General features: G+C 41.6%; 1 protein-coding gene across 3 annotated transcripts in view; it reads left to right on the forward strand.

Moving 5' to 3' along the window:
* The window catches only part of MYO10 (myosin X), a 224426-nt gene that overhangs the window by 158536 nt on the left and 38281 nt on the right, over positions 1–27609 (forward strand). For all 3 annotated transcript variants that reach the window (XM_066374157.1, XM_066374163.1, XM_066374170.1), the window contains exons 19-21: positions 21080–21204; positions 21301–21415; positions 26648–26754. In XM_066374157.1, the coding sequence (XP_066230254.1) occupies positions 21080–21204; positions 21301–21415; positions 26648–26754 (347 nt within the window). The remainder of the gene's footprint in view (positions 1–21079; positions 21205–21300; positions 21416–26647; positions 26755–27609) is intronic.

The following is a 27609-nucleotide window of genomic DNA, read 5'->3' on the forward strand; positions in this document are numbered from 1 at the left end:
CTTCTTTAATATATGTTCATTGTGGCTTGAGAAATGGCTGAGGGAAAATTTGACCCGGCCCCTTTTTGTTTTTAGTTTATTTGTTTTGGTCTTAACTCCGAAACACTGGCCTATATATTGGACTCATTGACTTAATTACATCAATTCCAATTAGGTGTAGACTCTTCCATTTATATTGGACCACACAGCTGGAGCTGTTAGAGCTTCTTAATCAGAGGTACCTTGCAAATCAGGGAAATACAGTCCTCTGTGGAGGATCGGTTGGACCTAGTCTTGACATCACTTGATTTGGATTCCAGGGTGCTGGACACAGCCTGTTCATCCTCAGGGCTGGAGGTATGAAAGGTGGAGAAAGGTTTTAAAAAACTGCGAAGCTTGATGGAACTGACCATCTCCCAGACCGGCCAGTGATTGGAGCCATTTCTGCTCAGGAGCCCCTGCTGTTCGGAGCTGTTTTGGAGGCAGTTCCTGGTTTGCACAGACAGACTTGGGGCTCTGCCAGTGTCGACAGTTAAAGCCTCTCCCTTCTCATGCTCTTTGAAAAAATTGACTACAATACAATCACCACTTGTTCCCCATTACTCACCTGGCCTGCCTGTAGCACATGCACTTTCCTTGTTACAACATGCTGATCTAAAGCATTTAAATGATTGAGAAGGCAACTTGGGAATATGTGAAGGGCCTTTAGCAGCTGACCTCGATGCCTGGGAGTTTTTGTTGTTTGCTCTGGTCGTTTTGGTAAGCATGCCTAAAACACAGATTTTAGGACACAGCCTAGGGGGGCACTGAAGTGGAGGTGTAAATGGATAAATAGACCTTCTTACATTGAATATCAGCTGTACTGAGGGATGGGTGCAGAAATCTACAAATGAGAGAAGAGATGAACAGATTGTGTCTGAATTATTTCTGTTTCAGTTCGTGTATTGTTGCCCGGCTTTAGAGCATGATTTACGATGTCAAATCATTGATGGAGAGGAAACACAGAGACAGATGGAGGAGGATTATTTTGGAGTTCACCAGTCTCTCTAAACAACACTCGTCCCATGTGGCCTGGGTTTTGTTGCCTAAATCCACAGAATTTAGACTAATTCAACACTCATCCCACCTAGCCCAGTGACGCTGTAGCAATTACTGAACTTGGGTCTCCTTTTCTACATATTCCAGGGCTAATGACTTAAAGCTTTTATAATTCCTAGAGAACAAGCTGGTTTTGTTACCATTTGCTGGTGAATAAGGCAGTGTGTCCTTTAGGCAATGTATGGTTAATGGGATGGTACTACAGGGAAATGCTGTACCCGCTGCCTTTCATGAAAAGCCAGGGGTGATGGAGTAAGGACAGAATACTCACCTTTAGGGTGCTTATTACAAGAATGAACCATGATCATGTCTATGAAGCTCCTAGTTCAGACATCCTGGTTCAGAATGGCCACTGATGGTCATGGTGATAATAAATACTAATGATTCTATTTGTCATTATGGAAAGAGGCAACGAATGTGTCATGGCAGGGACACTGATCCTAATTGTGTGGCTGTCCCACATAAAGAGGTGTTCGTTTCCTTCTGTGACTTGAACCCTGAAACTATTCTTGACATCCGAGAATGGGGAATGCGATGAAGGTTAGGTATAGTCGGTTGGGACTACCAAAGGATGTGGATGAAATATGTCGTTCTAAGGATGGATGAGGGGAAAGTGTTTAAAAAGAATTTTTTTTTATTGATTGATTTTAGAGAGAGAGGAAGAGGGAAAGAGAGAAAGACAGGAGCATCATTCTTTTCCTGTATGTGCCCTGACCTGGGGATCCAACCAGCAACCTCTGTGCTCGGGCTAGCTAACACTCCAACCAATTGAGCTATCCGGCCAGGGCAGGAGAAAGAGTGTTGTATTGTCACGTGTGTTTCCTGTGTCTTTCTTGGATTTAGGAGCATACTTGTTCTCTCTCATTTTTTATTTTTGATCATTTTGCTGCAACAGTTGACGTAGTAGTTTTCAACTTAAAACTCTGTCATACTAATTCTTAGGCTCTGTGTCTTGAAGAAAAGTGCCAAGATGCAGATGAACAGGCGTGGCAGGCACTTCACATGTGGGACCCTTCCCCTGCGTTGGGGTCTCAGAGCGGGCACGCAGATTTAAGCATCTTGAGTCACACGGCTCAGAAGCCTGGCCTCGGCTCTGGCTGCTGCAGTGTTGAGAGAGCAGCATGAACGAGTCCTTTCCAGCCCGGGGTGGGAATCGCCCAGGCTCTGGCTGCTGCAATGTTGAGAGAGCTGCATGAACGAGTCCTTTCCAGCCTGGGGTGGGAATCGCCCGGCCTCTGAGCATCGCCTGACCTCCCGTTTCCTAGCAACTCCCAGCTGCTCAGCGGAATATGTGGTGGTGTTCCTAATTTATACGTAAAAGATATTGGCTGTGTCTTAGGCTGGCTAATTTCTCATTATAACTTGCCAACAGCCAACATCCACTTTAATACATAAGTAAGAGGAAGGAGCTCTAGGCAGCTGCGCTGACCAACACTCTCTTCCCACTCAGCCTTCTTCTTCCCTTTGGAAAGGAGAGTCTACCAAGGATGTGGCAGATTTCTCAGAGCAGCCTACGTTAGACAAGTTTGCATGTGGGATTCTCCATTTGATTTTTTTCCCCTGATGTCCCAACCTATATTCATGAATATAAATCAGTTACATCCATTCTCAAAGAGGTAACCCTTCCCTTGGCTTTATTTTTTTTTTTAGGTAAATGAAGAGTGTTCACTGTGTCTCAGTTTCTTCCTTAGAAATAGGGGCTGATGGAATGGGGTCATTGCTCAAGCCCCTTCCTGGCTTTCAACTAACATGAATCCAATGAACTTAAACTCTAATAACTGACATCTCTTTGTTTTTCCAATGAGCTACTTTTACTTTTCACACTGTTCATGGCAGCTCACATTCTTCTTTCCTGATTTGGCTTCTTATTTGTCTCTGTGAGAACCATTCTCCTGGTGATTCGTCTGTGCTTCCTGTGGTGGCCGGCCGTCTTAGGGCTTTAGAAGTGACCCAATCCCATCCTCTCATTTATACAGGAAGAGATTGAGATGACATGTAGCATTATAAAAGCAGTAACTGGCCAAGCATTGAAGATCTGAGTGTCACAAATTCTCTGGGCTCTGGGAGGTGAAGCACATTTGGCCTCTGGGCAGGGGGCTCTCAGATTTCTCTCCTCGTCCTCTGCTCTTCATTTTCTACCTCAGCGTCCTTATCACTCTGACATAACTTTGGTGACAATGTAGGTGACTTGGAAAGGTCCACAATGGTTTTGGCATTTTAGTGACTGAGGTGAGCCTCCTTGCCAACATCTACAAAGAGAGACGGCTGCCTCATTTGTATTTCTCAGCATGGTTTTCAGAGTGGGTCTGAATGCAGAGGTGCAGTGGACTGAGAAGCAGAAATGTCAGTCATGATAAGAGAGCGAGAATAAGGGTTAGTTTAGCAAGATTAAAAGGGTTTAATGACATTCATTTGATAAAATGGACATAGATCATACCCCAGAGGAAGATGGCTCCGGCTTGCCCGATGGGATTGAAGCCCGGCTGGACTTGCTGTTGTCTTGACCAGCGCTTTTGGTTTGATTTAGAATAAATCCTTTATTTCCTTTCATTCCTTTCAGCTTTCTTCTGGTCTGTGTTTTTCTAAGAGTGTCTTTCAACACGTTAATGGACTCTCAGGGTCAGTTATTTTTTATATCTTAAACTACTGAACTCCAAAATTTTAATTGATATTACCTGTTCGAATTTAAATCTGTCTCTGCAACCTAACCTCTCATCTTTCTGCTGTTTTTACTCCCTACTTGGGGTGAACTTGTTCCTTTTCAGAGCACAGGCCTCTCTGTCCCTTAGTTTCTCGTGGTCTCCCCAGAACCCCCTGTGGAATTTTGTTATTTCCTTGCCTCAGTTCTACTCATTGGTGGACCTTAAAAAATCTTGATTAAATTTAAGCATGACATGCGTATTTTAAGACAGTGGTCCCCAACCCCCGGGCCACGGACCGATACTGGTCCGCAGAGAAAGAATAAATAACTTACATTATTTCCGTTTTATTTATATTTAAGTCTGAACAATGTTTTATTTTTTTAAAATGACCAGATTCCCTCTGTTACATCCGTCTAAGACTCACTCTTGATGCTTGTCTCGTAAGTTCGACAATTATATTTAAAAATACCACAGTTTTTACACCGGTCGCATAATTTTATTTTGTGCATTTATCCTTCCTACCCTGAAGGCTGGTCTGTGAAAGTATTTCCTGACATTAAACCAGTCCGTAGCCCAAAAAAGGTTGGGGACCACTGTTTTAAGAAGTGATCAAATCCTAAGGATCCAGTCTTGAAGGAACACAAAGTGAACCCAGACATACAACAACAACCTGAATCAGGGAGATGATGAGCTGTTTAGTCATGAACTTGCGGCTCTCAAAGATCCCTTGACCCAGTGACCTCTCCTCCCTCCTGATCACTGCCTCGTCTTGGATAACGCCCACGTCCCCCTCTCTGTCGCAGGCTCCGTGGTGCAGCCAGATGATCAGCGGGAAATGTGCTTTGATTGGTTCTAGTTCACATTTGTGCCAGCCTCAGAGGGAGAGAAGACCCCTGCCCCCCGCCACTCCCACCCAGCGACCCATGCTTTCCTTTCCCGTACTTGAGTCTGCGTCACCCTTCCCTCCAGCACGGCCTCACCTTGCCACCCACCAAAGGACTGAGAACACCTGTTGTGAGCCAGCACACCTGCCCGCCTTCACAGCCTCCTGTTCCTCGTTGTCCTCCCTTTGTCAGGTTCTTGCTATATTTTGAAGGTCACATTCCTAAAACTACCCCGTCCCCGGCCGCTTGGCTATCTGGTTGTTTCCAGTGAGGCCACAACACCTGGGTCCATGCATTCTGTCTTTGATTCTGACTTGTCTGACCTAGATTTGTACTTGACCACAACCTGTGATGTCCATCAGGCTTTGGCATAGTATACCAGCTCAGGTTGCCACTGCTGACCTCTGCTCCATTTTTAATTTGTTCTTTGAGGCTTACAACATTAACCGTTAGAGAGTTTGAAGCCACACACCAGCCTCGTGTTCATCGCAGCGGATCTTGATCTTTCTGGAGTCTCAGCTCATTCCCCACTGGTGTCCCCTCCTTCCCTTTCTCCACAGAATCTCTCCCATTATGTGCCACACACATTTGCTACCTCCTCAGTCTCCTTGTGGGCAGACTCTGACTCTACAGCAACAAGACAAGAATAACTTAGACACCAGTAACCTATACACAGTTTATACACATAAGTATCACCTTTGATAATAGGCACTTGTGTAAGGGGCTGCACAATGTCAAGGCTTTGCGCGGATGCCACTGATTCTCTTGGTGCTTCCTTGAGGTTGCAAAATGGCTGCCGTCACATCCTCACAGAACATCCTTATTCACGCCTTTCAACAAATAGTTTTTGAGTACCTGTTGTGCCCTTGGGATGCATTACTGTATAAGGCAAACAAAGACCTTCTCCTCTTAGAATAAACATGAACTCCTGGAAAGAATCTGGCTGTGCCAAAGGGGTTGCTCTCCTTGTATTAGGAAGGAAAACATTTTTCCCCAGGAGCCCCTCAGTAGGTTTGCCTCATTTCCCTGGTTCTGAGGCCTGCCTGGGGCCTGGGGCTGAGCCTCCCTCCCATGGGAAGCCAGGAGAAGAGGGAGCGTCTGGCAGAGGTGAATGGGCTTGCAGGGTTGGCTTGGAGTGATCTCATTCCCAGGACAGCTGCCCTGAGCACAGTGGGGCTCCATTAACCAGGGAGGTTTGAATAAACTTTAAATGAGGGATGGAGGGGATGAAGGTGGAAAGATCGAAATACAAAAATGTTTGGATTTTATCTTGTGTACAGTTCGGGGAACTTTTAGTAAGGATTAGATAGCAGATTTTCAGGACAGACATTTTATGCTTGTAACAGTTTTGAGGAAGGATTTAGATAAAATACACTTTTCTTATCTATCGAGCCTGATTTTTATCTGTTGAGCCTGATTTGATGTATAACAATAGAAAGGGACAAGAGCCTAGTACGTTATGTAATATTAATTACTAATATGTAATAATAGTAAGTTTGTGTACATACAAATGTCAAGAGATTTCTTGAAAGCAATACTCACAATTGACATTGGCACCTTCTAGAATAGCACTTCTCAAACTGTATGTGGTGAAAGAGCCAGTCTTTTTTGTTGTTGCTAATTGGTTGTGGACTGGTACTTTTGAATAAAATACAGCAAAAATGATACAACCATGTCCAGGTGCTATGAAGTTCCTGGGTACTTACTCTCATTTTTGGTAAACATCTTCATGGGCCAGCACCCATCACAGGCCACACCTGGAGGCATGCCCCTCTGGTCTCCCCTGCAAGGAGGAAGAGCTCAGAATCTAGCCACAGGTCTATGTGCTTACTAGTCTATGGCCTTGTGTGTCACTCAGGTTCCTCTGTGTCTACAGTGGAGTGATTGATATTCCTGGCTTGCCCACTTGCCTCAGTAGGGTTCTTTGAGATTTAATTAAGGTGACAAAAAATTCTGGTATGGAGTAACCCATATTTAAATATTAGGTACTACTCATTTGCTGGTTCTCTTTTAATTTAGGAAGGAATCCATAACTTCCTTTCAGTACTGAGAATTAAAAGCCAGCTCCACTGTTAGCGATCCAGAGGCCCCCTGTTTGCAGGAACACCCTGTGGCCGAGGGTGTCCACAGGAAAACCCCAGGTCCCCAGACGCCTGTCCCCTAGAGGGGCGGTGCAGGCGTGAAGACTGGGAACTTCCTGCAGAGTTTCCTGGGGATTCTCATGTGGGCGCGAGGCAGAAATGGGGCGGCTGCGTCCGGTGTGTGCAGGAGAGGAGGGAAGGAAACCCAGCAGCGTGCAGAACTCTGTGAAAGGAAGAGCAGCCAGAGCTGCAGGTGCAAAGGCAGTCCTTAAAACCAGGAAACCGGAAAGGAATAAGAATGGAAGAGAGACCCTATGGAGAAGGAGGGTGGGCTTGCATTCTTGTAGCTCAAGGAAGCATTCTACCCGAACATTAAATACTGTGGTTTTCAGGCCGTTTGTGGGTTTTGGAAACAAGTATGTTATACGGGCACAATGGCAGCTAAGAGTCAAAGCCATAAGTATCCCACAGACGCAATTAAAGAGAAAGCTTGAATTGAACATTGGGGAGCTTTTAGGCATAGCCTTCCCAAGCATATACTTGCCAATTTTTGAGCAGGGGGAGAATCAGAGTGTATGTGCCCCCTGTCCAATCAAGCTAGCTTCTGGATTTCCCCAGCAGTGCTCTTTGCAATGTTACCATAGGTGCTAAAGATGCAGAGTTCAGAGCTTTGTTGAAAACAAAAGAAACAAACAAACAAAAAAAACAATATAAAAACCATCCAATAGATTTGAAGTTAATGGAAATTCTATGTATAATTATATAATATTTGTCTGCAGTCTGTCTCATAAAAATTATTCATGGGCCCTGACCAGGCGGTGGCTCAGTGGATAGAGTGTCGGGCTGGGATGCTGAGGACCCAGGTTTGAGACCCCGAGGTCACCAGCTTGAGCGCGGATTCATCTGGCTTGAGCAAAAAAAAAAAAAAAAAAGCTCACCAGTTTGGACCCAAGGTCGCTGGCTCGAGCAAGGGGTTACTCGGTCTGCTGAAGGCTCGTGGTCAAGGCACATATGAGAAAGCAATCAATGAACAACTAAGGTGTCACAACGAAAAACTGATGATTGATGCTTCTCATCTCTCTCTTTTCCTGTCTGTCTGTCCCTGTCTATCCCTCTCTCTGACTCTCTCTCTGTCCCTGTAAAAAACAACAACAACAAAAGAAAAACTATTTAGGGGATCTCTTCTGCTTCACATTTGTGTTTTTCATCTTTGAATAATAGATACTGTTTTTTGTAAGACATAATATATTTTATTTTAATCTAAAACGGTCTCATAGTTATATAAAACATGCTTCAAGTATCAAAAAATGCAAATAAAATGATAATTTTAAGCCTGCGGTTCTCTCACTGTTCACGTAGACCAGAGGCACAGCCTAATTTAGCACGGCTACACTGTCCAACAGAAAAGTCATGTGAGTCAGACGTGAATTAAAATCTTTCCAAAAGCCACGTTTAAAAGTGTAGAAAGAGATTCGTTTTGCAAAATTTCTTTTAATAACATATTTTAGCCCGGTATATCCCAAATGTTATTCAACACAGTAAAAGTCAAAATTATTGATGAACTATTTAACACTATTCATACCGATTTTTCTGCAATCAGACATATAATTACTTGTAGCACGCAATTCAATTTGCACTGTTTGAGTGCACTGTTTGCCTGGCTTTCATTCTCTAATTCAGGTCAGCAAACTTTTTCTGTGACTAGCAAAATAGTAAATATTTTAGGCTCTGCCATTGTCATGTGAAAGCAATCACAGACAATGCGTGGCTGTGTTCCAAGAAAACTTTATTTACAAAAACAGGTGGCAGGCTGTGGGGCTCGTGGTTATAGTTTCCGACCCCTGCTCTAACTAAGTTAGTTAAATGTATTGTCTCATTTGTGTTTTAATTCTCAGAAGTTGATTTTTGTTTTGGCTTCAGATCCACTACCAAGATAGTTAATTGTGATGAATTTCATTCAGGAACACTCAGGAAAAATGTACCAGGAAACAAACTCCATTGTTAAGTAATGAATACTTAGGAGCTGCAGGAACCCCCCTCCTCTTTCCTTGCGCCCAGCAGGACAAGCAGTGTACCTAGTGATTCCTAGTGCTGGCTAGGAATCTCTCTCATTCTGCCTGGGTTTGAAAACTGGCTCTGTTAGGCATAAGCTTTGTGAGCCTGGACCAGTTAATTAACCTCTTTGTGCCTCAGGTTATAGATCTGTAAAATGGGGTGATGATAATGCCTACCCGATAGAGTGGTTACCATCAAATAGAAGCAAGCATGGTAAAGCTAGCATAGACCCTGACACCTAGTAAGTACGGAGGTACATATTGGCCTTCCTAATGACTACTGCGGCTACTCTTACTAGTTCTCTTACTACTAGTAGTATTAGTTAAGTACTGCTGCTACTATCACCACCACCAGAGAGGTTCATAAATACAAGCCACTCTGTGCGCCAGAACAGAAGTGCTTCGACTCGATCAACCACCCACAGATGATCCTAGCAGCTGCTCACATGGTGTCACTTGGGACTTGAAGTTGTTGATAAGTAGAGGAGCTGCCGCATTCTAGGAAAGCTTTGGCAGAATCTACGGGGATTCTGATGGTGGAAGTGGGTGTCTGTGGCTCCTCTGGGCTGTAACTGCTATGGATATGGCTTGGGTCACTCACATTCTTTGGACCTACTTAATCAGAATACAAGTGTCCCGCCCACCTCACAGGGCGGTAGAGATGAGCACGTGATCTCTTACATGGCAAGCACTTGGGAAGAAGTGAAGTGCTGTGCAAATATGAGCTGATGGTATATCCTGAATGGTTGCTGTTTGACTTATATCACACATTTAATTAGATTAACATGGTCTGATTTAATTCATTGGGTAGTGATAAGAATTAATTGAGATCATATGTGTAGAGTGCTTAATTCTTTCTATGTTAATGAAAACGGTTCCTGTTCAGGGAGTAGGTAGTGCTGTTTTTATTATCAAATTGTCAGTTGAAGACATATTTTTTTTAATAATTTTATTTTTAATGGGGCGACATCAATAAATCAGGATACATATATTCAAAGATAACAACTCCAGGTTATCTTGTCGTTCACTTATGTTGCATATCCATCACCCAAAGTCAGATTGTCCTCTGTCACCTTCTATCTAGTTTTCTTTGTGCCCCTCCCCCTCCCCCTTTCCCTCTCCCTCTCCCCCCTCCCCCCGTAACCACCACACTCTTATCAATGTCTCTTAGTTTCACTTTTATGTCCCACCTATGTATGGAATAATGCAGTTCCTGTTTTTTTCTGATTTACTTATTTCACTTTGTATAATGTTATCAAGATCCCACCATTTTGCTGTAAATGTTCTGATGTCATCCTTTCTTATGGCTGAGTAGTATTCCATAGTATATATGTGCCACATCTTCTTTATCCAGTCATCTATTGATGGGCATTTTGGTTGTTTCCATGTCCTGGCCACTGTGAACAATGCTGCAATGAACATGAGGCTGCATGTGTCTTTATGTATCAATGTTTCTGAGTTTTTGGGGTATATACCCAGTAGAGGAATTGCTGGGTCATAAGGTAATTCTATTTTCATTTTTTTGAGGAACCACCATACTTTCTTCCATAATGGTTGTACTACTTTACATTCCCACCAACAGTGTATGAGGGTTCCTTTTTCTCCACAGCCTCTCCAACATTTGTTATTACCTGTCTTGTTAATAATAGCTAATCTAACAGGTGTGAGGTGGTATCTCATTGCAGTTTTGATTTGCATTTCTCTAATAACTAAAGAAGATGAGCATCTTTTCATATATCTGTTGGCCATTTGTATTTTGAAGACATTTTTTTAAACTAGACTTCTAGCCATCATTTGGACTAGAATTATTATTAAGTGACTTCGTTACATAGTATGACAGATAAACTCCCAGATATGCATGGTCTTACATACTAGAGCATAGTAAAAAATTGGCAGAACCGAATGGCTAGAGTCTTCATTGTCAGCAATTACTTTCTGACTGACTGATTAAAATATTGAACTAACGTTGACGCTTTATGTAAACGAGGAACAGAGAGAGTCTCGCAGTTTAATCTTTTATGTAGTACAAAGCCTGTCTCACACATAAGGCACCTGATTAGTCATCACCTTTCATGAAAGGTAGAGGTTGGATGGAGATGGAAGATGTTATAAAGTTTCCCATCCAGATGATCAGCTTCCGGTTGGCTGTCCTCCTGATGTTGGCCAGCAGAAGTATAGGATGCAGGAGGGGCCGGGGACAGAGGTGTTGACAGGAAACTGCTGTGGGACTCTGCAGTTCTACTTTATTTCCTTTCAAAAGTTGGGTAGAATACAGAAAAGAATAAAAAACAATCTAAATGTTCTTCAATAGGGAACATCTCATTACAGATTTTCCCCATATATAAGACACTCCCATGTATAAGACACACCTTAATTTGGGGGCCCAAAATTTGAAGAAAAAAAATTACATAAAGTTATTGAACTCAAGTTTCATTTATCATAAAATTCATACAACTCCTTATCACTATCAAAACTCCCATCCAGGCCCTGGCTGGTTGGCTCAGTGGTAAAGTGTCAGCCTGGCGTGCGGAAGTCCCGGGTTCGATTCCTGGCCAGGGCACACAAGAGACGCGCCCATCTGCTTCCCCACCCCTCCCCCTCTCCTTCCTCTCTGTCTCTCTCTTCCCCTCCCGCAGCCAAGGCTCCATTGGAGCAAAGATGGCCCGGGCGCTGGGGATGGCTCCATGGCCTCTGCCTCAGGCGCTAGTGTGGCTCTGGTCGCAACAGAGGGACGCCCCAGATGGGCAGAGCATCGCCCCCTGGTGGGCGTGCCGGGTGGATCCCAGTCAGGCGCATGCGGGAGTCTGTCTGACTGCCTTCCCGTTTCCAGCTTCAGAAAAATACAAAAAAATAAAAAAACAAACAAAAAAAAACCTCCCATCCATTAGCTTGTCCTCATCTGTGTCTGATGACGAGTCACTGTCTTCATATATGGCCTCATCCTCAGTCCCATCTATGGCATTTGAAATGCCACACTTCTTAAATGAAAATCTACAACCACTGTATAAAACGCACCCAGTTTTTAGACCCCAAATTTTTCAAAAAATGGTGCTTCTTACACATGGGGAAATACGGTAACTGCATTCTGGTAATGATGTACTGCGTAGCTGTGGAATGAACTGGGGAGACCTGTGTCCTAACAGGGAACTCTCTTTGATTTCATTGGTGAAAAGAGAAAAATGTAGAGTGTTTTTATTTGCATTTTTTAAAGACAAAGTGTGTGTGTGAATGTGCACATATATGCACATACACGCATGCAATGTTCATATGTGCATAGACTCTGTCTGGGAGGAAGCACCGGAAGCTGTTAGAGTGGTTTTCTCCAGGAGAGCTGTGTGATTTTTATTGTATGTAGTCTGTATTTCTCAAAGCCAAAAGAAACAAACAAAGAAACCAAAAAAAACCTATGCTACATTATTCTGTCATTTAGTGACAACTTACTAGAAAAAATGAGACTTTTATCTCCTAATTCCTTGTACATTAAACTCTATATTGCAAAGTTACTCATTATATCTTGCAGCTGAACTATTTCCCATAGAAATACATTCCAGTTATGTTATATAAATGGTTGAAAAAATAACTGGAAATTGGTCTGTGTTTGGGGCTTGTTTACTAAATACACATTTGAGGACCCCTTGGACCTTGTGGCCGGCATCCTTTAGTGACAGGTAAGCCAGCATCAGAACTGAGTTTTTCTGCTGCTATTTTCATGAAATCAAATCAAATCTAGTTGGATAGAATTTGTTTCATGAAGGTTTTCCTGCAAATTTCTCAGTCCAACAATGAAAAACCTGGCTCCCACTACCTGCCATCCATTTATTTAGTTGTGTAGTAGCATCAGAATTACCCGGTACTCAGAGGAAACAACCCTATCAGCTACAGTACAGTGCTTATATGCATCTCCTTCTGTCTTTAGTCCTAGAGATTCCATTTCCAAAGTTACTTAACTCAGCCCCTCTTCTCACCGCAGTCCTTTAGTGAGGTTGTTTCATATATTTGTCATACATTTAGGTTCTTTTGTGACAATCTGCATTGTTTCCTGGTGTGATCCTCCAAGGTTCACTCTAGTGCTGTGAGGTTCTATAGTTTGACAAACATGGCATTTCATGTATCTGCCGTTATGGCATCATACAGAATAGTTTGACCAACCTAAGGTGTCCCTGTCCTCTGCCTATCCATCCCTCCTCCACACCTTCGCTACCTCTCATCTTTCCACTGTCTCTGTAGCTCTCTGTCGTATTCAGAATGGCAGGTAATTGGAATCAAGTACTATGCCCCCATTTCACACTGACTTCTCTCAGTGCTGTGTATTTAAGGGTCTCCATGCCATTTGAGGGATATTTCATTCACCTATTGAAGGACATTTTGACTCCAGTTTGATGGTTATGAATAAAGCTTTTATAAACATTCACATGCATGTTTTTTATGTGGACATAAGGGTATTGTTGGGTATTGGGTAAATATCTAGGAGCATGATTTGTGGGTCATATGTTAAGACTGTGTTTAGCTTTGTAAGCTGTCTTTGAATTGGCTGTATCATTTTGTGTTTGGTCAGCTGTGAATTAAGAGTTCCTGTCGCTCCACATCCTCACCAGCTTTTGGTATTTTCAGTTTTGGGGTTTTAATCATTCTAGTGGGTATGTAGTGGCATGTCATTATTGTTTTAATTTGCAGTTCCCTCAGACAACTAATGTGGACCTCATTTCCTATGCTTTTTAGCCATCTCTGCATATCCTTGGATGATGTGTCTGCTCCAGTCTTTTGCCTATTTTAAAAATTAGATTGTTTTGTTCTCATATTGTTGACTTTTAAGATTTCTTTGTATATTTTGGATACTGTCTTTTTCCAGATGTTTTTCCAGTGTGTTGCTTATCTTTTCATTAGACAGAGGAGAAATTGTTAATTTTCATGAAATCCAGCTTATCAATTTTATGTTTTACACACTGGACTTTTGCTATGTTTTTTAAGTTATTGCCAAACAAGCATGTTAGAAACAGCTATAAACAAACAGAACCACAATTTTATTTATGCAATACAGTTGTATAAATTTACGTATATGGTGTGTCAGTTCCAAGCTAGGCAGTTTAATGAGAAACTCATAAAATTCAGCGCCTCCCCTAAAAGACTTTATTATCTAATGGGGAGTTCACATGGATATGTCTAATGGGTATGCAGAATATGTGATAGGAGGGAAAGCATGGCCAAGGTCACATCAGGTGCCAGGAACCCAGGAAAGGGGGTGATCACAGATGACATTAGTTGGCTGCATCCGGAACAGTTCATTAAAGAAGGAACATCTGAGACATTTAATGAAACTCCAGTGAAAGACAGTGTGAGACAATTTCAGGTGACAAGGCTAGTTCAGCTCAGGTAAGGCAGGAAGTGAAAGTTTTAGTCAAGAAACATCTAGTTATCTATATAATTTGAATCAAATGTAGGGTATGTGTAAGGGTGTATTGACTGGAAAGGTAGATTGGGGACATATTGCGGGGGACTTTATTGTGCAGTTGAAGCCTTTGTCTTAATTTGGCATGTAAACAGGAGTATGCTATTGTTAAAACTGTGCTCTAGGAAGACTTGTACGTATGTTTGTGCACATGTATATTATTTACGGTCAAATGTCTCCTTTCCTATTAAGTCACTGGGGTTCAGGCAAATCTCAGATGAGCGCATCAGCTTCCATCTGTAACAGAGTTGGGGTTTCTTGCGCAGGGTGATAACTGTGTTGGCTGGAAGGGGTGTGGAGGGAAGGCTGTACTTGGTGAGTGAGAAATTTCCATACTCTGACCTTCAGGACTGACTCAGTTTTTGTCAGTCATGTAACCATGTTGCTTCCTGTTCCTCACTTGGGGGAGGGGATTGCCTCTTCTCTAGGGAAAATTAGATTCTGCCACTTTTATCAAAATGCGAGAATCAGCAAAGTGGCAACGACTGTGTAAAATATTTCTGAGCCCAGGAGAGAAATAAATGCTGTAAGTACGAAGAGCCTTTCTCACCAGTTCGGTTGGCTTTTGTTTGCTGCCTGTTCAAGGTCAGGAAAATCATATCGCTGCTTTAGTAACCAGGCCTGTGAAAACTGTTCATAGCCCGATAAATTTCTTATCCAATGTTTATTCACTGCTTTTGAGAGTTTGATGTAGCAGAGAAAGCAAATAAAGATTGAGAGGTCTTACATCTTTAAAAAAAAATCGTTTGTTAATCAGTAAGACTTTCTCAGTTAGTATAGGGCTGGGAATGATAATTTGATTAATGTAACATAATCGACTCCTGGAATCTTTGACTTCTTGAAGTTGAAGAAAGATTGTCAAAGGTAAGGTTTTTTTGTTTCATTTTGTTTTTTTGCTTATTTGTATGTAATGTTGAATTGGGGTAGAGGTAGATACTGTAATGGTAATGCAAATACAATATACTAAATCATCTTTGTTTGCTTATGAAATTAAGAATTCTTGAGTTCCAGTATAATTTTTCCCCTAAAGAAATTTCCAACTCATTCCTTTGAGAATTGCATACTATGGAAATATGCCATGATTTTATAATATTGGTAGGAAAATAAGTCTAATGTGTACAAGTTTGATTTGCAGATTTGTTTTTAGAAATGCAAAGTTCTTTGAGACTTTCTTAATTGTTTGATTTAAGCAAATATTAAAACTGGTTTGAACATGTCATTGAGCCTTGCTCAGTTCCAGTTTCCTCATCTACAAAGTAGAATAATGTTGCCTACCCACGCCACCCCACTGGGGTGTCTGTGGCCCAGTGGTATATGAATTGAAGGGTTGCCTTTGGTACCTCACATACATAAACGAGGGAGCACTTGATTCCTGCCAGGCTGCTCAACAAGAATTTGGAATTCTATGCGTATAATCAACAGCCATTATATGAAGGTTGTCTAGTAGAATTCTCCTTTTTGAAAATTTATTAATGTTTTTAACATTATGTTTTCATGATTATTTTAGACTTTAAAAATAATACATGCTTTCTTAGAGGAGTTGAGGCATTTGTTGATAAACATCTGTAGTCATTCAAAAATTAAAGCAATCTAAAATACTTGGTTAATGACAGTTATTAATGAGAACAAAATCTAACTTTGGGCTTCCTGTATTATATATACAATGCATTTTCTACTCTGTTTTCTCTTTTAGTCACAGTATTTTCGGTTTATCTTGCATAATTTCTTTTGTGCAAGGTAAGGCATAAGTAAATTACAGTGAGTTGTATATTTGTCAGTTTACAAATTTATAGTCAAATACAGCATGTCATTTCTTCTAGAGAGATTCACTTTTCCCCCTTCAAACCAAATTGGGGAAAAAAATCGATCTCACTGATCCAGGTTAAGTAATATTCCATAGCGATGGATGAAGGCAGAGTGAAGTAAGAAGGTTATGTGCCATCCAACATCTTAGTCTAGCTTGTCCTCTCTGAGAGTGACAAGTGGTATGTACTGTTCTCTGCGGGACACAGAGGGTGTCACTCCAGCTGTAGTGCTGATTTCTCCACCATCACCTGACTCTGTGCCTGGCAGATACAGTATGGGACTTTCCCCATCTGAGTCAAGAGAAGTACTCTCTCCCTAAAGCCCTGGCTGGCCCCCACCCCATCCCTCTTCCTGGGTCTTTGGTGGGTTTCTGTGAAGTCTCTCCAATAGTGAAAAGCTTTAGAAACTCCAGGGTCTGTAGATAATAAACTCACTCTATTTTCTTAATTAAATAAACACAGCTTGAATGTCCCTTCACTGTGATTTCTAAGTCTGCTGTGACACCTCTTACTTTATGCAGCGTTTGTGAAATGATGGAAGGCGAGGTTAACGTTCAGGGCAATCAGATTCATTAATGCATAAATGAATTTCTTTCTGTCTTTTCATTGTGAATCACCTCCCCTGTCCTGTTGCCCCTTTATTTAGATTTTAAGCTGCAGAAGGCAGGACTTGCCCATAATTGAGTTTTGTGGAGGGCTTAGCATGCTCAAATAGTCATTTGTTTTGTCTAAGCATTCTAAAATTGTATTTTTTCAGGTTGTAGGGAGAAACAGGTTTATCTTTTTTTTTTTTTAAGAATTAAATTACCTGAAACTAAATATATTTAATCTTGTCTCCAGGATGCAGACTTTCTTTTGCATCCATTCTTTCTTGTCTGTTTTAAATATCTCCATGTCTGCCTTTTAAAATACTTTCTTGTTAAAAGCACATACGCACAACACAAAACAAGCTAAAAGCAGCTTTATTGAGATGTAATTCACCTGCCGTGCAATTGACTCCTTTAAAGTGTACAATTTAGTGGGGTTTTTAGAAACATATTCACGAACATGTGCAACCATCATTATCATAGTCATTTTTAGAACATTATCATTACCTCAAAAAGACACCCCCACCCCACCACACCTCTGTCTCCACGCCTTTCACCGTCTTAGCCACCACCACTCTACTTTCTGTCTGTAGATTTCCGATCTTTCCTTGATGGGCATTTGGGTTGTTTGTACGTTGAAGTGCCATCCAGCAGCTTCCTACCTGGCCTTCCTGACTCCCTTTCTCTCTCACCCTGCTCCCTGCAGGACCTCCAGAATCCATTCTGTGTCTGTCTTTTACCTCGTAAACATGACTACTTTTTGTACATCTTCAAAGATGTATAGCCATATAGAGAATTTTCATATTATGTACATATGGGATTCTTTCCTTTCTTTAATACAGCCTAATTTTTTCTTTACCTTTTTTCTTGACATGTCTCTTCTTCCCACCTTCCCTAGCCCTGCCCACTTGATAATGACCCAGCGTGGACCTTTTGTGCTCTTCTGTGCATGCATATTCAGGAATTATTCATGCACATGTACGTAAATAAAGGAAGGTTGGGGTTTTTTTGCAAGGGTTTGTTTTACATAAAAGATTACTGCAATTTCTGTGTCTTGCTTTCTCACCTTGCAAAAGGCCTGAGAGTTGACTGGTGTATCTTTACTTTGGTCTTACTTTCTTTTAATGGCTGCATAACATTTCATGATGTGCACAATATCAAAATATATCCAGTTTTGCCATTGTCAGCAAGGAGATCCTTCTGTGGCGTAGATTTGACCACATTCATCGCCTGCTCCAAGCCCTTGTCTGAGAACAGTGGCCATCTAGGTTGAGCCCAGTGTCCACTGTCAGTCCAGCTCCCTCCCTACCACCCCGTGGTCTCTCTCAGAGTAACTGCTGAACGTGCCAGCTCCTTTTTCCAGCCCTTAGTATTTGTCCACGCTGTATTCTCCATGTGAAATGGGCCCTCTGCTCAAGCATTGAATAGTGAGTGTAGGAGCTCAAACTCTTAAGTCAAACTTGGGTTCAAATTCATAAGCTGCCCATACCCTCCTCAGTATTTCTCTCTCTCCTATATTCCCAAAAAAGTTCATTTTCATCTTTATTATGGTTTTGTATTAGGCTTTCTATCATATAAGTAGTGATATTTGGTATATCAACCACCCTCCTCAATTTCAGGGTCCTTAGAAACAAAATCCAACCTCTCTGAGGTTATTCAGTGTGTAGAGGCAGAGGATGCTGAGAAATCTGTACCTTCCTCTCAAGTTTGCTCTGGACCTAAATTTGTGGTAAAAAAAGAAATTGAGTCGTAAAAGGAAACCATGGCAACAGTAGGAAGATTGGTGGTTAGTGGTGGTTGGAGATGCAGAGATGCATAGGCAGAGCATGGAGGGATATAGGGCAGTGAAACTACTCAGATTCAAACTCTGATGGTGGATACATGTTGTTACACAGCCACCAAAACCTAGAATTTACAGCAGGAGTGAGCCCTGATGTAAACTATGGGCTCTCGGTGATTACAATGTGTCAGTGTAGGTTTATCAGTTACAACAGATGTACTGTGCTGGTGGAGGATGTCGATTAAAAGGGGGGAGTCTCCAGCCCCCCCACCCCACCCCGTTTTCATTTAATCCTCCCCAAGCATGAATCCCGGAACCTTGCACATAGAGGCGCTGATTAATTTAGTGTTCTGTAAATGGATTAAGACCAAACTCCTGTGGCTGTAATTGCCCTGGTTTATGGCTGTTACTTCCAAAATTAACCTAATTGTCACGATCCAAACTTCGCTGTGAGTACACTGCAGGCAGTCTTTGTGCTAGTGAGCTCCAGTTCTGGAAAGTTGGTTACAATGAAGACTGGAGTGCATTCGCGAAGTTTTAAAGGGCAGCGTGCTTCTAAGTTTGTGACTTGCCCAGTCTCCGGCTGTGTCATCTCTGAACACTGATTTCACCAGGAAAGGAAGTGGAAACCCGAAAGAGAACCACCAGTGGAATCACAGGGTTACCCTCCTCGTGATGGCAGCGTGGGTTGCCCCTGGCGACAATCTGCCTATAGATCCCCGTTCCCCTGGTTAAATTTCTGTGAAGGGGCAGAAACACAATCGCAGCGGGTGCCTGGAAAGAGCGGCCACTCCTGGTGGCTCTCGCCCTCCCCTCCGTCCCCTCCCTGGGCTGTATGAAATCCTACAACCACACCACACTAATTAGCCCGAGAGTGGAAAGGGTTGTCATGGTGACCGAGCACTTTTTAAAGCACAGGAATGGTGTTCATTATTGTTCAGTGTCCTTAGCTGTGGTGAAAAGGTCAGTGTGGCAGTTGTTTTCCATATGAATTTTGGCCCCAGAGCCAAACTGAAAGTGCAGTGTTCCTCGGAGAGACTGGGAGATGGTAAGTGCAGCTGAACTTTTTAGATGGGGCATCCCTTCCGCAGTTTATTTTAGACTGTTTTAATATCCAGTGCCAAGCTAAGGAACTGTACGGACTTTGTTGAACAGAGCTTGGAAGAAGCAAGGATACCAGTATGGGTCAGGCGTGGTGAAAGCTTGAGAGATTATTTTACTTTAAAAAGTGTTGGAACATTAAACGATTACATATTAAATTAGGAGGTTTCTCTGATTGTGAATTTAACAAAACTGACTACATCTGGTGCTTTAGTTGGTGTTTGTTTTATATTAACTCTATACTGGTCTTGGCTACTGGTCAGATTATATTCTCAGTAACTATAACAAACATTTTAAATAAATACCTTCAGAACAGTTGCCTCTCTCCATTTCTTAATCTGAATATTAAGGTAGGACAGTAACCAAGGGTCATTTTGTTTTTAGATGTGTATGTATTTCCTATTTTTCCATGGATATTTTGAAAGAGTCAAGACTAAAATCTTGTGGTCCACGATTCCTGGGCTGTTTGCCCTAATTTATTGGCTATACTCAGGTAGAACACGGCTGAGTAAAGACGGGCTGGCCAGTGTTTGTAGACAAAATGAAATATCAGCCTCCTGAGGACGACGGCATCAAGAGCTGCAAAGGAGACTTGCAAAGCATTCTTTTACATTTGTTGTCGGCTAATTTGGAAAGGCACAGAATAGCATGGCTTTCAGCACATTTTGTGTTAATGGCCTCCTGTGTTTTGTGGCTCACACATTTGAGCCACTTTCCATATTTTGCACTTTTGAACGGTGTACTTAATAGCCTGTGGCATTATTTTCAGCCATTTTACACATAGTTGCGTGGGATAAGAAAATTTAAATTAATTAGAGGGAATGGATAGTTGAATTAAAAAACAAACCACTGCCCACAAAGCCATGAATGGGAAGTGGCCTACTTTGGGGCTTTACTGTGAAAGACTCATTGTCCTGTGAGCAGTGCAGTTTGTTTGGCGACTGAGTGGATAAGGGAATACGTTTCAGAACGTTGGCTTGATTTCCCCTGTTTTTAATTTGCATGTTCTGGTATTAATTTATTTAGTGATCATGGTATGGTGGAGCTCTTCGTAAAGGGGGTATCTGGTTATTGGACTAGAAATTGAGAAAATAAAATTTCTTTACTTTTGTCTCTTTCAACCCCCATCCCATCCCCCAGCCCTCACTGGATCATTGCATTCTTTTGCTTAAAAAAATGTTTTTAAACGCCTTGAAATTGAAGTTAAAAAATTAAAGCGACATTTACATGGTACTTTCAATTCTTTGGAAAACATAGTATTAACTATGATGCTTAATATCAAAGAATTGTTGGTATCTTTTAAGATATAATAGTGGTACTTCGGTTATATTAAAAAATGATGATGATATATTTATAAATAGAGGTAGTATGCTCTCTAGGACTTGTTTCAAAAAAAAAAAATCCAAGGACAAGGAGTAAGGAGGACTCCCAGACGGGGTGGGGTTGACCCTGGGGCAGGGTGATGGTTGTTGAAGCCAGTGACGGTTACCTGGGTTGGGATTCATTTTCTGAGTCCTTTTTGTGTAGGTTCAATGTGTGTACGTGTACGTGTGTACGTGTGTATAGTACAGTGCTGGGGTGGCCTTGTTAACTTTATCTTCTTCCCTTCGCGCTTGTTTCAGATGCCAGACCAGTTTGACCAGGCGGTCGTGCTGAACCAGCTGCGGTACTCCGGGATGCTGGAGACAGTGAGGATCCGCAAAGCTGGGTATGCCGTCCGAAGACCCTTCCAGGATTTTTACAAAAGGCAAGGCAGAAACTGAACACATCCTCTTTCTTTCCAAAGCAATTGGCGAAAGAGAGAATGGCAGTAAAAAGTGACTCTGGCCCCTTTGTGTTGCAGGTATAAGGTGCTGATGAGGAATGTGGCTGCGCCCGAGGACGTCCGGGGCAGGTGCACGGCCCTGCTGCAGCTCTACGACCCCTCCCACGGCGAGTGGCAGCTGGGGAAGACGAAGGTAAAGTCACCGAGAAAGGACAGCCCCATCAGACCCCCGAGAGATGTTAGAGCCGTGCCGTAGGCTTCAGTGTTTGCTGGTACTGCTCACCACTTGTTCTTTAACATTGGAAAAATATTCTTGGGATCATGCCCAGCATAACCTTTTGTCTTCCAAACAGTATTTTATGGACGTCCTTGACTTTTCAGGGACTCTGTTTTTGTTGGGGGTCACTTTGAAACATCAGATCCTGAGTGTTTCTGTCTGTGTATTCAATCAGGCAGCCAACAGATGTTTGCTGATGAGCAGCTGCATGCTGGTGGGGGGTTTGGGGAGAGGGCCAGCAGCCTCCAGTGTCTAAGAAGATGTCTGCCTTCTTGCTCTGTTCTCACATGGTGGGGATCAGAGAGTGAGCTCTGGTCTCTCTTCCTTTTCTTATGAAGTTACTAATCCACCATGGGGCCCCAGCCTCCTGACCTCATCTCAGCTTAATTACTTCTTAAAGGTCCTGCCTCCAGTTGCCATTACTTTGATCCTTAGGGCTTCAGTATAAGATCTCGGTGGGGACACAAACATTCAGTCCATAACATTGACCAATGTGAGATCAATGACAAGTATTTACCGTATTTGCCCATGTATATGGTGCACCCTTTTTTGAAAAATTTGGAGTCTAAAAACTGGGTGCATCTATATAGTAGTTGTAGATATTTTTACTTGCATTTCCTGCTTTTTTCCGGGAATGAATTCTATGATGAATAAAACTTAGGTTCTCAAATAACTTTATGTAATACATTTTTTAAAAATTTCAGACCCCAAAATTAAGGTGCATCTTATACATGGGATTGTCTTACACATGGGGTAATATGGTAGGCCTTACCTCAGGGCCACTCAGCAAGGGAAAGTATATAATGGATATTCTCTTCTACTCTTGAGTTATTGTAACTCACCAGGGATTTAAGGTACAAACTAATGGAGTAGAAATAGCATACAGAGATATTATATTAGTTATCTATTGCTATGTGACAAACTACTACAAACTTAGCAGTTTTAACAATACCCATTAATTCTCTCTCAGTATTTATGAGTCAGGGGTCCAGGCATGGCTTACTGGATGCTCTTCTCAGGGTTTCCCAAGCTGCAGTATGACTCGATGTTGGCCACATCCTGGAACCATGAGGAGGTGACAGTGGCTTGCCACTGGCTGGGAGAACTGGCATCACTCTCTGTGTGTTGTTGCCTGAATTCAGAGGGGTGTCCTTAAAGAAGCCAAGTCCAGTCTCTAAAAGCACTTTGCTCTGTTTGCCCTTCGGGATTAGGGAAGGCAAATCTGGATAAAGACGAAGAAGTAAATTTAATAGCACAGAGAACTACCGTTTACTGGGCACAAAACTAAAGGAGGTGTTTTTCTGATTCTAATTCCAGCTAAGACCTTCTGTAGATTTCTGATAAGGTAAAAGATGCTGTTTCTTCAAAAAAGTTTCTCCTTGTCCATCCAATAAATGAAGCACTCATTAGAATCAACACTTTGTTTCATGATGCCACCACTGCACTTTCCCAAGATTTGATTTTGTTACTTTTTCTTTTTAGACATTCACCAGAGCAAAAGCATTAGAGTAAGATCCTTAATGCCAAAAACTAATCTCATAGAAAAGTTTGACTACTTTGTTAAATCCAGTCTTGATAAAAACTGGCTTCTGATCCATAGTTTTGCAAAACAGATTCAGATTTCTGCAAAGTTTTCATCATTATCAAATTAGTTTTCCACTGATAATTTCTGTCCTTTACTTTAAATTTCCCCCTTTTTTTTCTTTTTTGTGCTAAAGATACAGTGTCCTCATGCATCATTGCAAGTATAGGAAAAAGATTGTATGAAAAACTGTTTAGAATTATTTTTGGTAGTTTTATAAACGTGCAGGAACCCAGAGCAGGTAGGGAAGGCTGTGAGTCACATATGGTAGGATTCTGTATTTCCCTTTTTGCCCAGATGTCTTGAAGAAGGCAGAGAGTCTGGAAAAATGTGCCAACAAGGGAACATAGTGTATCATTATAATCCAGAATGAATCACAGGAGCATAAATTAAAAAATCATGAGTGAGAGAGGGAGTACCATTTCACTTGTTCCCCAACCAAAATGCCCTTATGCTGTTAATAGAAAAGCATAGAAATATTTGACACTAGGTTTTTTAGGGAATAATTCAGAACTTTTTATTCATGTATTAAATCTAAAATTGCATAATTAAAAGCTATCTTGCTAGAGATAAAAGCTTCCTTTTTTCCTTCTTTTTTTCCTTCTTTTTTCCTTCCTTCTTTCCTTCCTTCTTTCCTTCCTCCCTCCCTCCCTCCCTCCCTCCCTCCCTTCCTTCCTTCCTCCTTTCCTCCTTTCCTTCCTCTCTTCTTTCCTTCCTTCCTATGCAGGGAGTATCTTTGTATCTCTTGTTAGTCATCATTTATTTTAGGACTGGTGCTAGTCCATGATCTGTTTGTCCTGTCTCATGATAAGTATTCACAAACTTTGATAATATCACAGTCATTTTATGCCTGTTGAATCTAATAATAATAAATATTATTATTATTGTAAAATGAGGTTTTTACTTTATGTATCCATTTGTTTTTCTCTTTCTAGTAATGTATTTTTACTATATTTTATAAATATCTTAGTCTATGACAGGGAGAAAGTTTTAAAAAAATGGTAGGTAGGCAACAAAGGCAAAATTAAACAAATTGAATTATACCAAACCGAAAAGCTTCTGCACAGCAAAGGAAACCATTAAAATAAAAAGGCAACCTATTGAGTGGGGTAAAATATTTTCAAATCACCTATCTGATAAGAAGTTAATATCCAAAATTAATATAGAGAATGTATACAACTCAATAGCAAAAAAAAAAACACCCCCAAATAATCCAATTAAAAATGGGCAGAAGATCTGAATAGACATTTTTCTAAAGAAGATGTATAGATGGCCAATGGGTACATGAAAAGAGATGCTCAATATCACTAATCATCAGAGAAACACACACACACAGCTCCACAATGAGGAACCACCTTACACCAGTCAGAATGACTGTTATCAGAAAGATAAGAAAGAACAACTGTTGGCAAGGATGTGGAGGAAATGGTACCTTTGTGCACTGTTGGTGAGAATGTAAATTGGTACAGCTCCTATGGAAATCAGTATGGCAGTTCCTCAAAAAAATTAAATTGGAATAAATTAAAAATTAATCCAGCAGTTCCACCTTGGGTATTTATCTAAAGAAAACAAAGCACTATCTAACTCAAAAAGATATATGCACTCCATGTTCATGGTGGCATTACTTCCAATAGCCAAGGTAGGGAAACAACCTGTGTTCATCAATGGATGAATGGATTAAGAAATTGTGCTGCAAAAAATAAAAAAAAGAAAGAAAGAAATTATGATGCATACAAAGAGTGAAATATTATTTAGCCATAAAGAAGAAGGAAATTCTGCCGTTTGCAACAACATGAATGAAATTTGAGGGCATTATGCTAACTGAACTAAGTCACACAGAGTGAGACAAATACTGTATGATTTCTTAAATGTGGCATCTAAAGCAAAGAGGGTTAAAAACAAAAATGAAAACCATGCTATAGACACAGAGAACAGACTGGTGGCTGCCAGAGGTGGGGTGGACAACATGGTGAAGGGGTCCAAAGGCAGAGATTTCCAGTTAAAAGTCATGGGAATGTGATCTACAGCAGTGGTCCCCAACCCCGAGCTGCGGACCGGTACCGGTCCATGGGCCATTTGGTACCGGTCTGCAGAGAAAGAATAAATAACTTACATTATTTCCGTTTTATTTATATTTAAGTCTGAATGATGTTTTATTTTTAAAAAATGACCAGATTCCCTCTGTTACATCTGTCTAAGACTCACTCTTGACGCTTGTCTCGGTCACGTGATACATTTATCCGTCCCACTCTTAAAGGCCAGTCCGTGAAAATATTTTCTGATATTAAACCGGTCCGTGGCCCAAAAAAGGTTGGGGACCACTAATCTACAGCATAGTGTCTATAGTTAATAACACAGTATTGCATAAATTCTCATCACAGGGAAAAATAATTTAATCTATATTTAGTGACAGATATCTAGACCAGGGGTCCCCAAACTATGGCCCGCAGGCCACATGCAGCCCCCTGAAGCCATTTATCTGGCCCCCTGCTGCACTTCCTGATGGGGCACTACCATCTTATTAGCCAAAAGCAGGCCCATAGTTCCCATTGAAATATTGGTCAGTTTGTTGATTTAAATTTACTTATTCTTTATTTTAAATATTGTATTGGTTCCCATTTTGTTTTTTTTACTTTAAAATAAGATATGTGCACTGTGCATAGGGATTTGTTCATAGTTTTTGTTATAGTCTGGCCCTCCAACGGTCTGAGGGACAGTGAACTGGCCCACTGTGTAAAAAGTTTGGGGACCCCTGATCTAGACTCACTGAGATGATCATTTTGTAATATAGACTATTGTGGCTCAGGACAGGCCACCCCAAAGCATACCACAATGACATATTGATGGTTTTAAATTAAAGTTACTTGAGAAACAACCATGTGAGAAAGAGACACTCTGATTCCTCCCCCACTCTTCTCCTAAAAGCTGGATGTGCATCTCCCATGTGAATGTGTCCTCCCTGTGCCAGGACTGAAGGCGTCCTTATCACCAGCGATAGGGACCCAAGGCTGAGAAAGCTCCATGAAGAAGCTGTTATCGCAGTTTGCTACCGCAAACACAAACCTCTTTGTTTTGTCTAATCTCACAAATACTTGTTTCTGTGTCTAAAAATGGCCTTATATGCAACCTGCTTTTGTCACTTCAGGCACCCATTTCTGTGGGACCTCCTCCATATGTACATAATTATATTTGTTTTTTCTCCTGTTAATTCTGTCTTGTGTCAATTTAATTATTAGACCATCCAAAAGAACTAAGAAGGAGAGGTAGGAAAATTTTCTCTCCTTGACAATAAAAATACCGAACCATTATGAAGCACACCTGAAACTAATATGTTATGTGTTAAGTATTCCTCTGTAAAAAAATAAAATAAAATAAAAACAGCAGCCCTTTCCCACAGGGAGTCTGAGAAGCACTGTGTCGGAAAGTCTGACGGTGTGTTTAGAGCAAACTTAAGGAGAGAGGAAAAAAAAGCCTAACTCCCCACTCCAAAATATCTCTGACTCAGAGATGCCTTCCTTCTACCAGCCACGTTCTTTGGTTCTGACATGTCACTCCCTCCCGGGCAGGTCTTCCTTCGAGAGTCCTTGGAGCAGAAACTGGAGAAGCTGCGGGAGGAGGAAGTTACCCGGGCAGCCATGGTGATCCGGGCCCACATCTTAGGCTACTTGGCACGGTAAGAAGCATCGGAGGGAGAAGGCGTTAAGCTCCACAAGGCCTTCCCTAATATAACCCATCGGGTAAGGTAGCCTGGTTGATTGCTGTTCCTTAAATAGACTTGGTTTGAGGGTTAGGTGCAGGCTAAGGAGAACCCCATGTCAGTGCTCCCAAGTAGTGATGCCAGATGCCTCATTAGCTCAACCTTGGTGGAAGTAGGGAAGGAGGCTCCCAACATTTCAGTTAGAACTGCGGTATTCAGGGACCGTGCTGAGATGTTTAAACTGTGTCTCAGGTTCATCTTCCTGCATTCTGAGGCAGACTGGCTATTGACTTTGGTATTTTGACTGTTGATAGTGATGTCTCATTGGGTCCACAGAGGCCCACTCTCCAGGTTACCAAACAAGGGAGCTGCTTTTCATGTGTATTTGAGGTCTGTCCACCTCTGGGGACTGGCATGCCGTATGAAAACGTGTTAACTTTTCTGCAGTCCAAATCTGTCTTGCAGTGGCAAAGTTTTTTTTCTTTCTAAATTTGTTTGTTTGGGTTTTTTTGTTTGTTTTATTTTCCTCATGAGAACAGGAGAATATATACACTCTCTTTTGGTCCTGTTTACAACCCAACTTCCTGCAGAACTTCTCAAAGTCCGCATTAGGGGTTATATGTTTATTTTTAGCCAAGATCATGATAGGGTTCTTGCTTAAGTTTTTTTTTTTGCTATTATTCTTTTGTTTTTCATCTGCTTTGTTTTGCCCAAAGGGGCCTCCTGTTCTCTCCAGACTCTATAATGAGACGTCTTCCCCAGCGAGGTCCGGTTCTTTTGTCTTGTGGCATTAGCGGAAACGCGCACCGAGCTCGAGGCCTCATTACCTCC

Source organism: Saccopteryx leptura, chromosome 1, assembly GCF_036850995.1.
Source record: "Saccopteryx leptura isolate mSacLep1 chromosome 1, mSacLep1_pri_phased_curated, whole genome shotgun sequence".
NCBI lineage: Eukaryota > Metazoa > Chordata > Mammalia > Chiroptera > Emballonuridae > Saccopteryx > Saccopteryx leptura.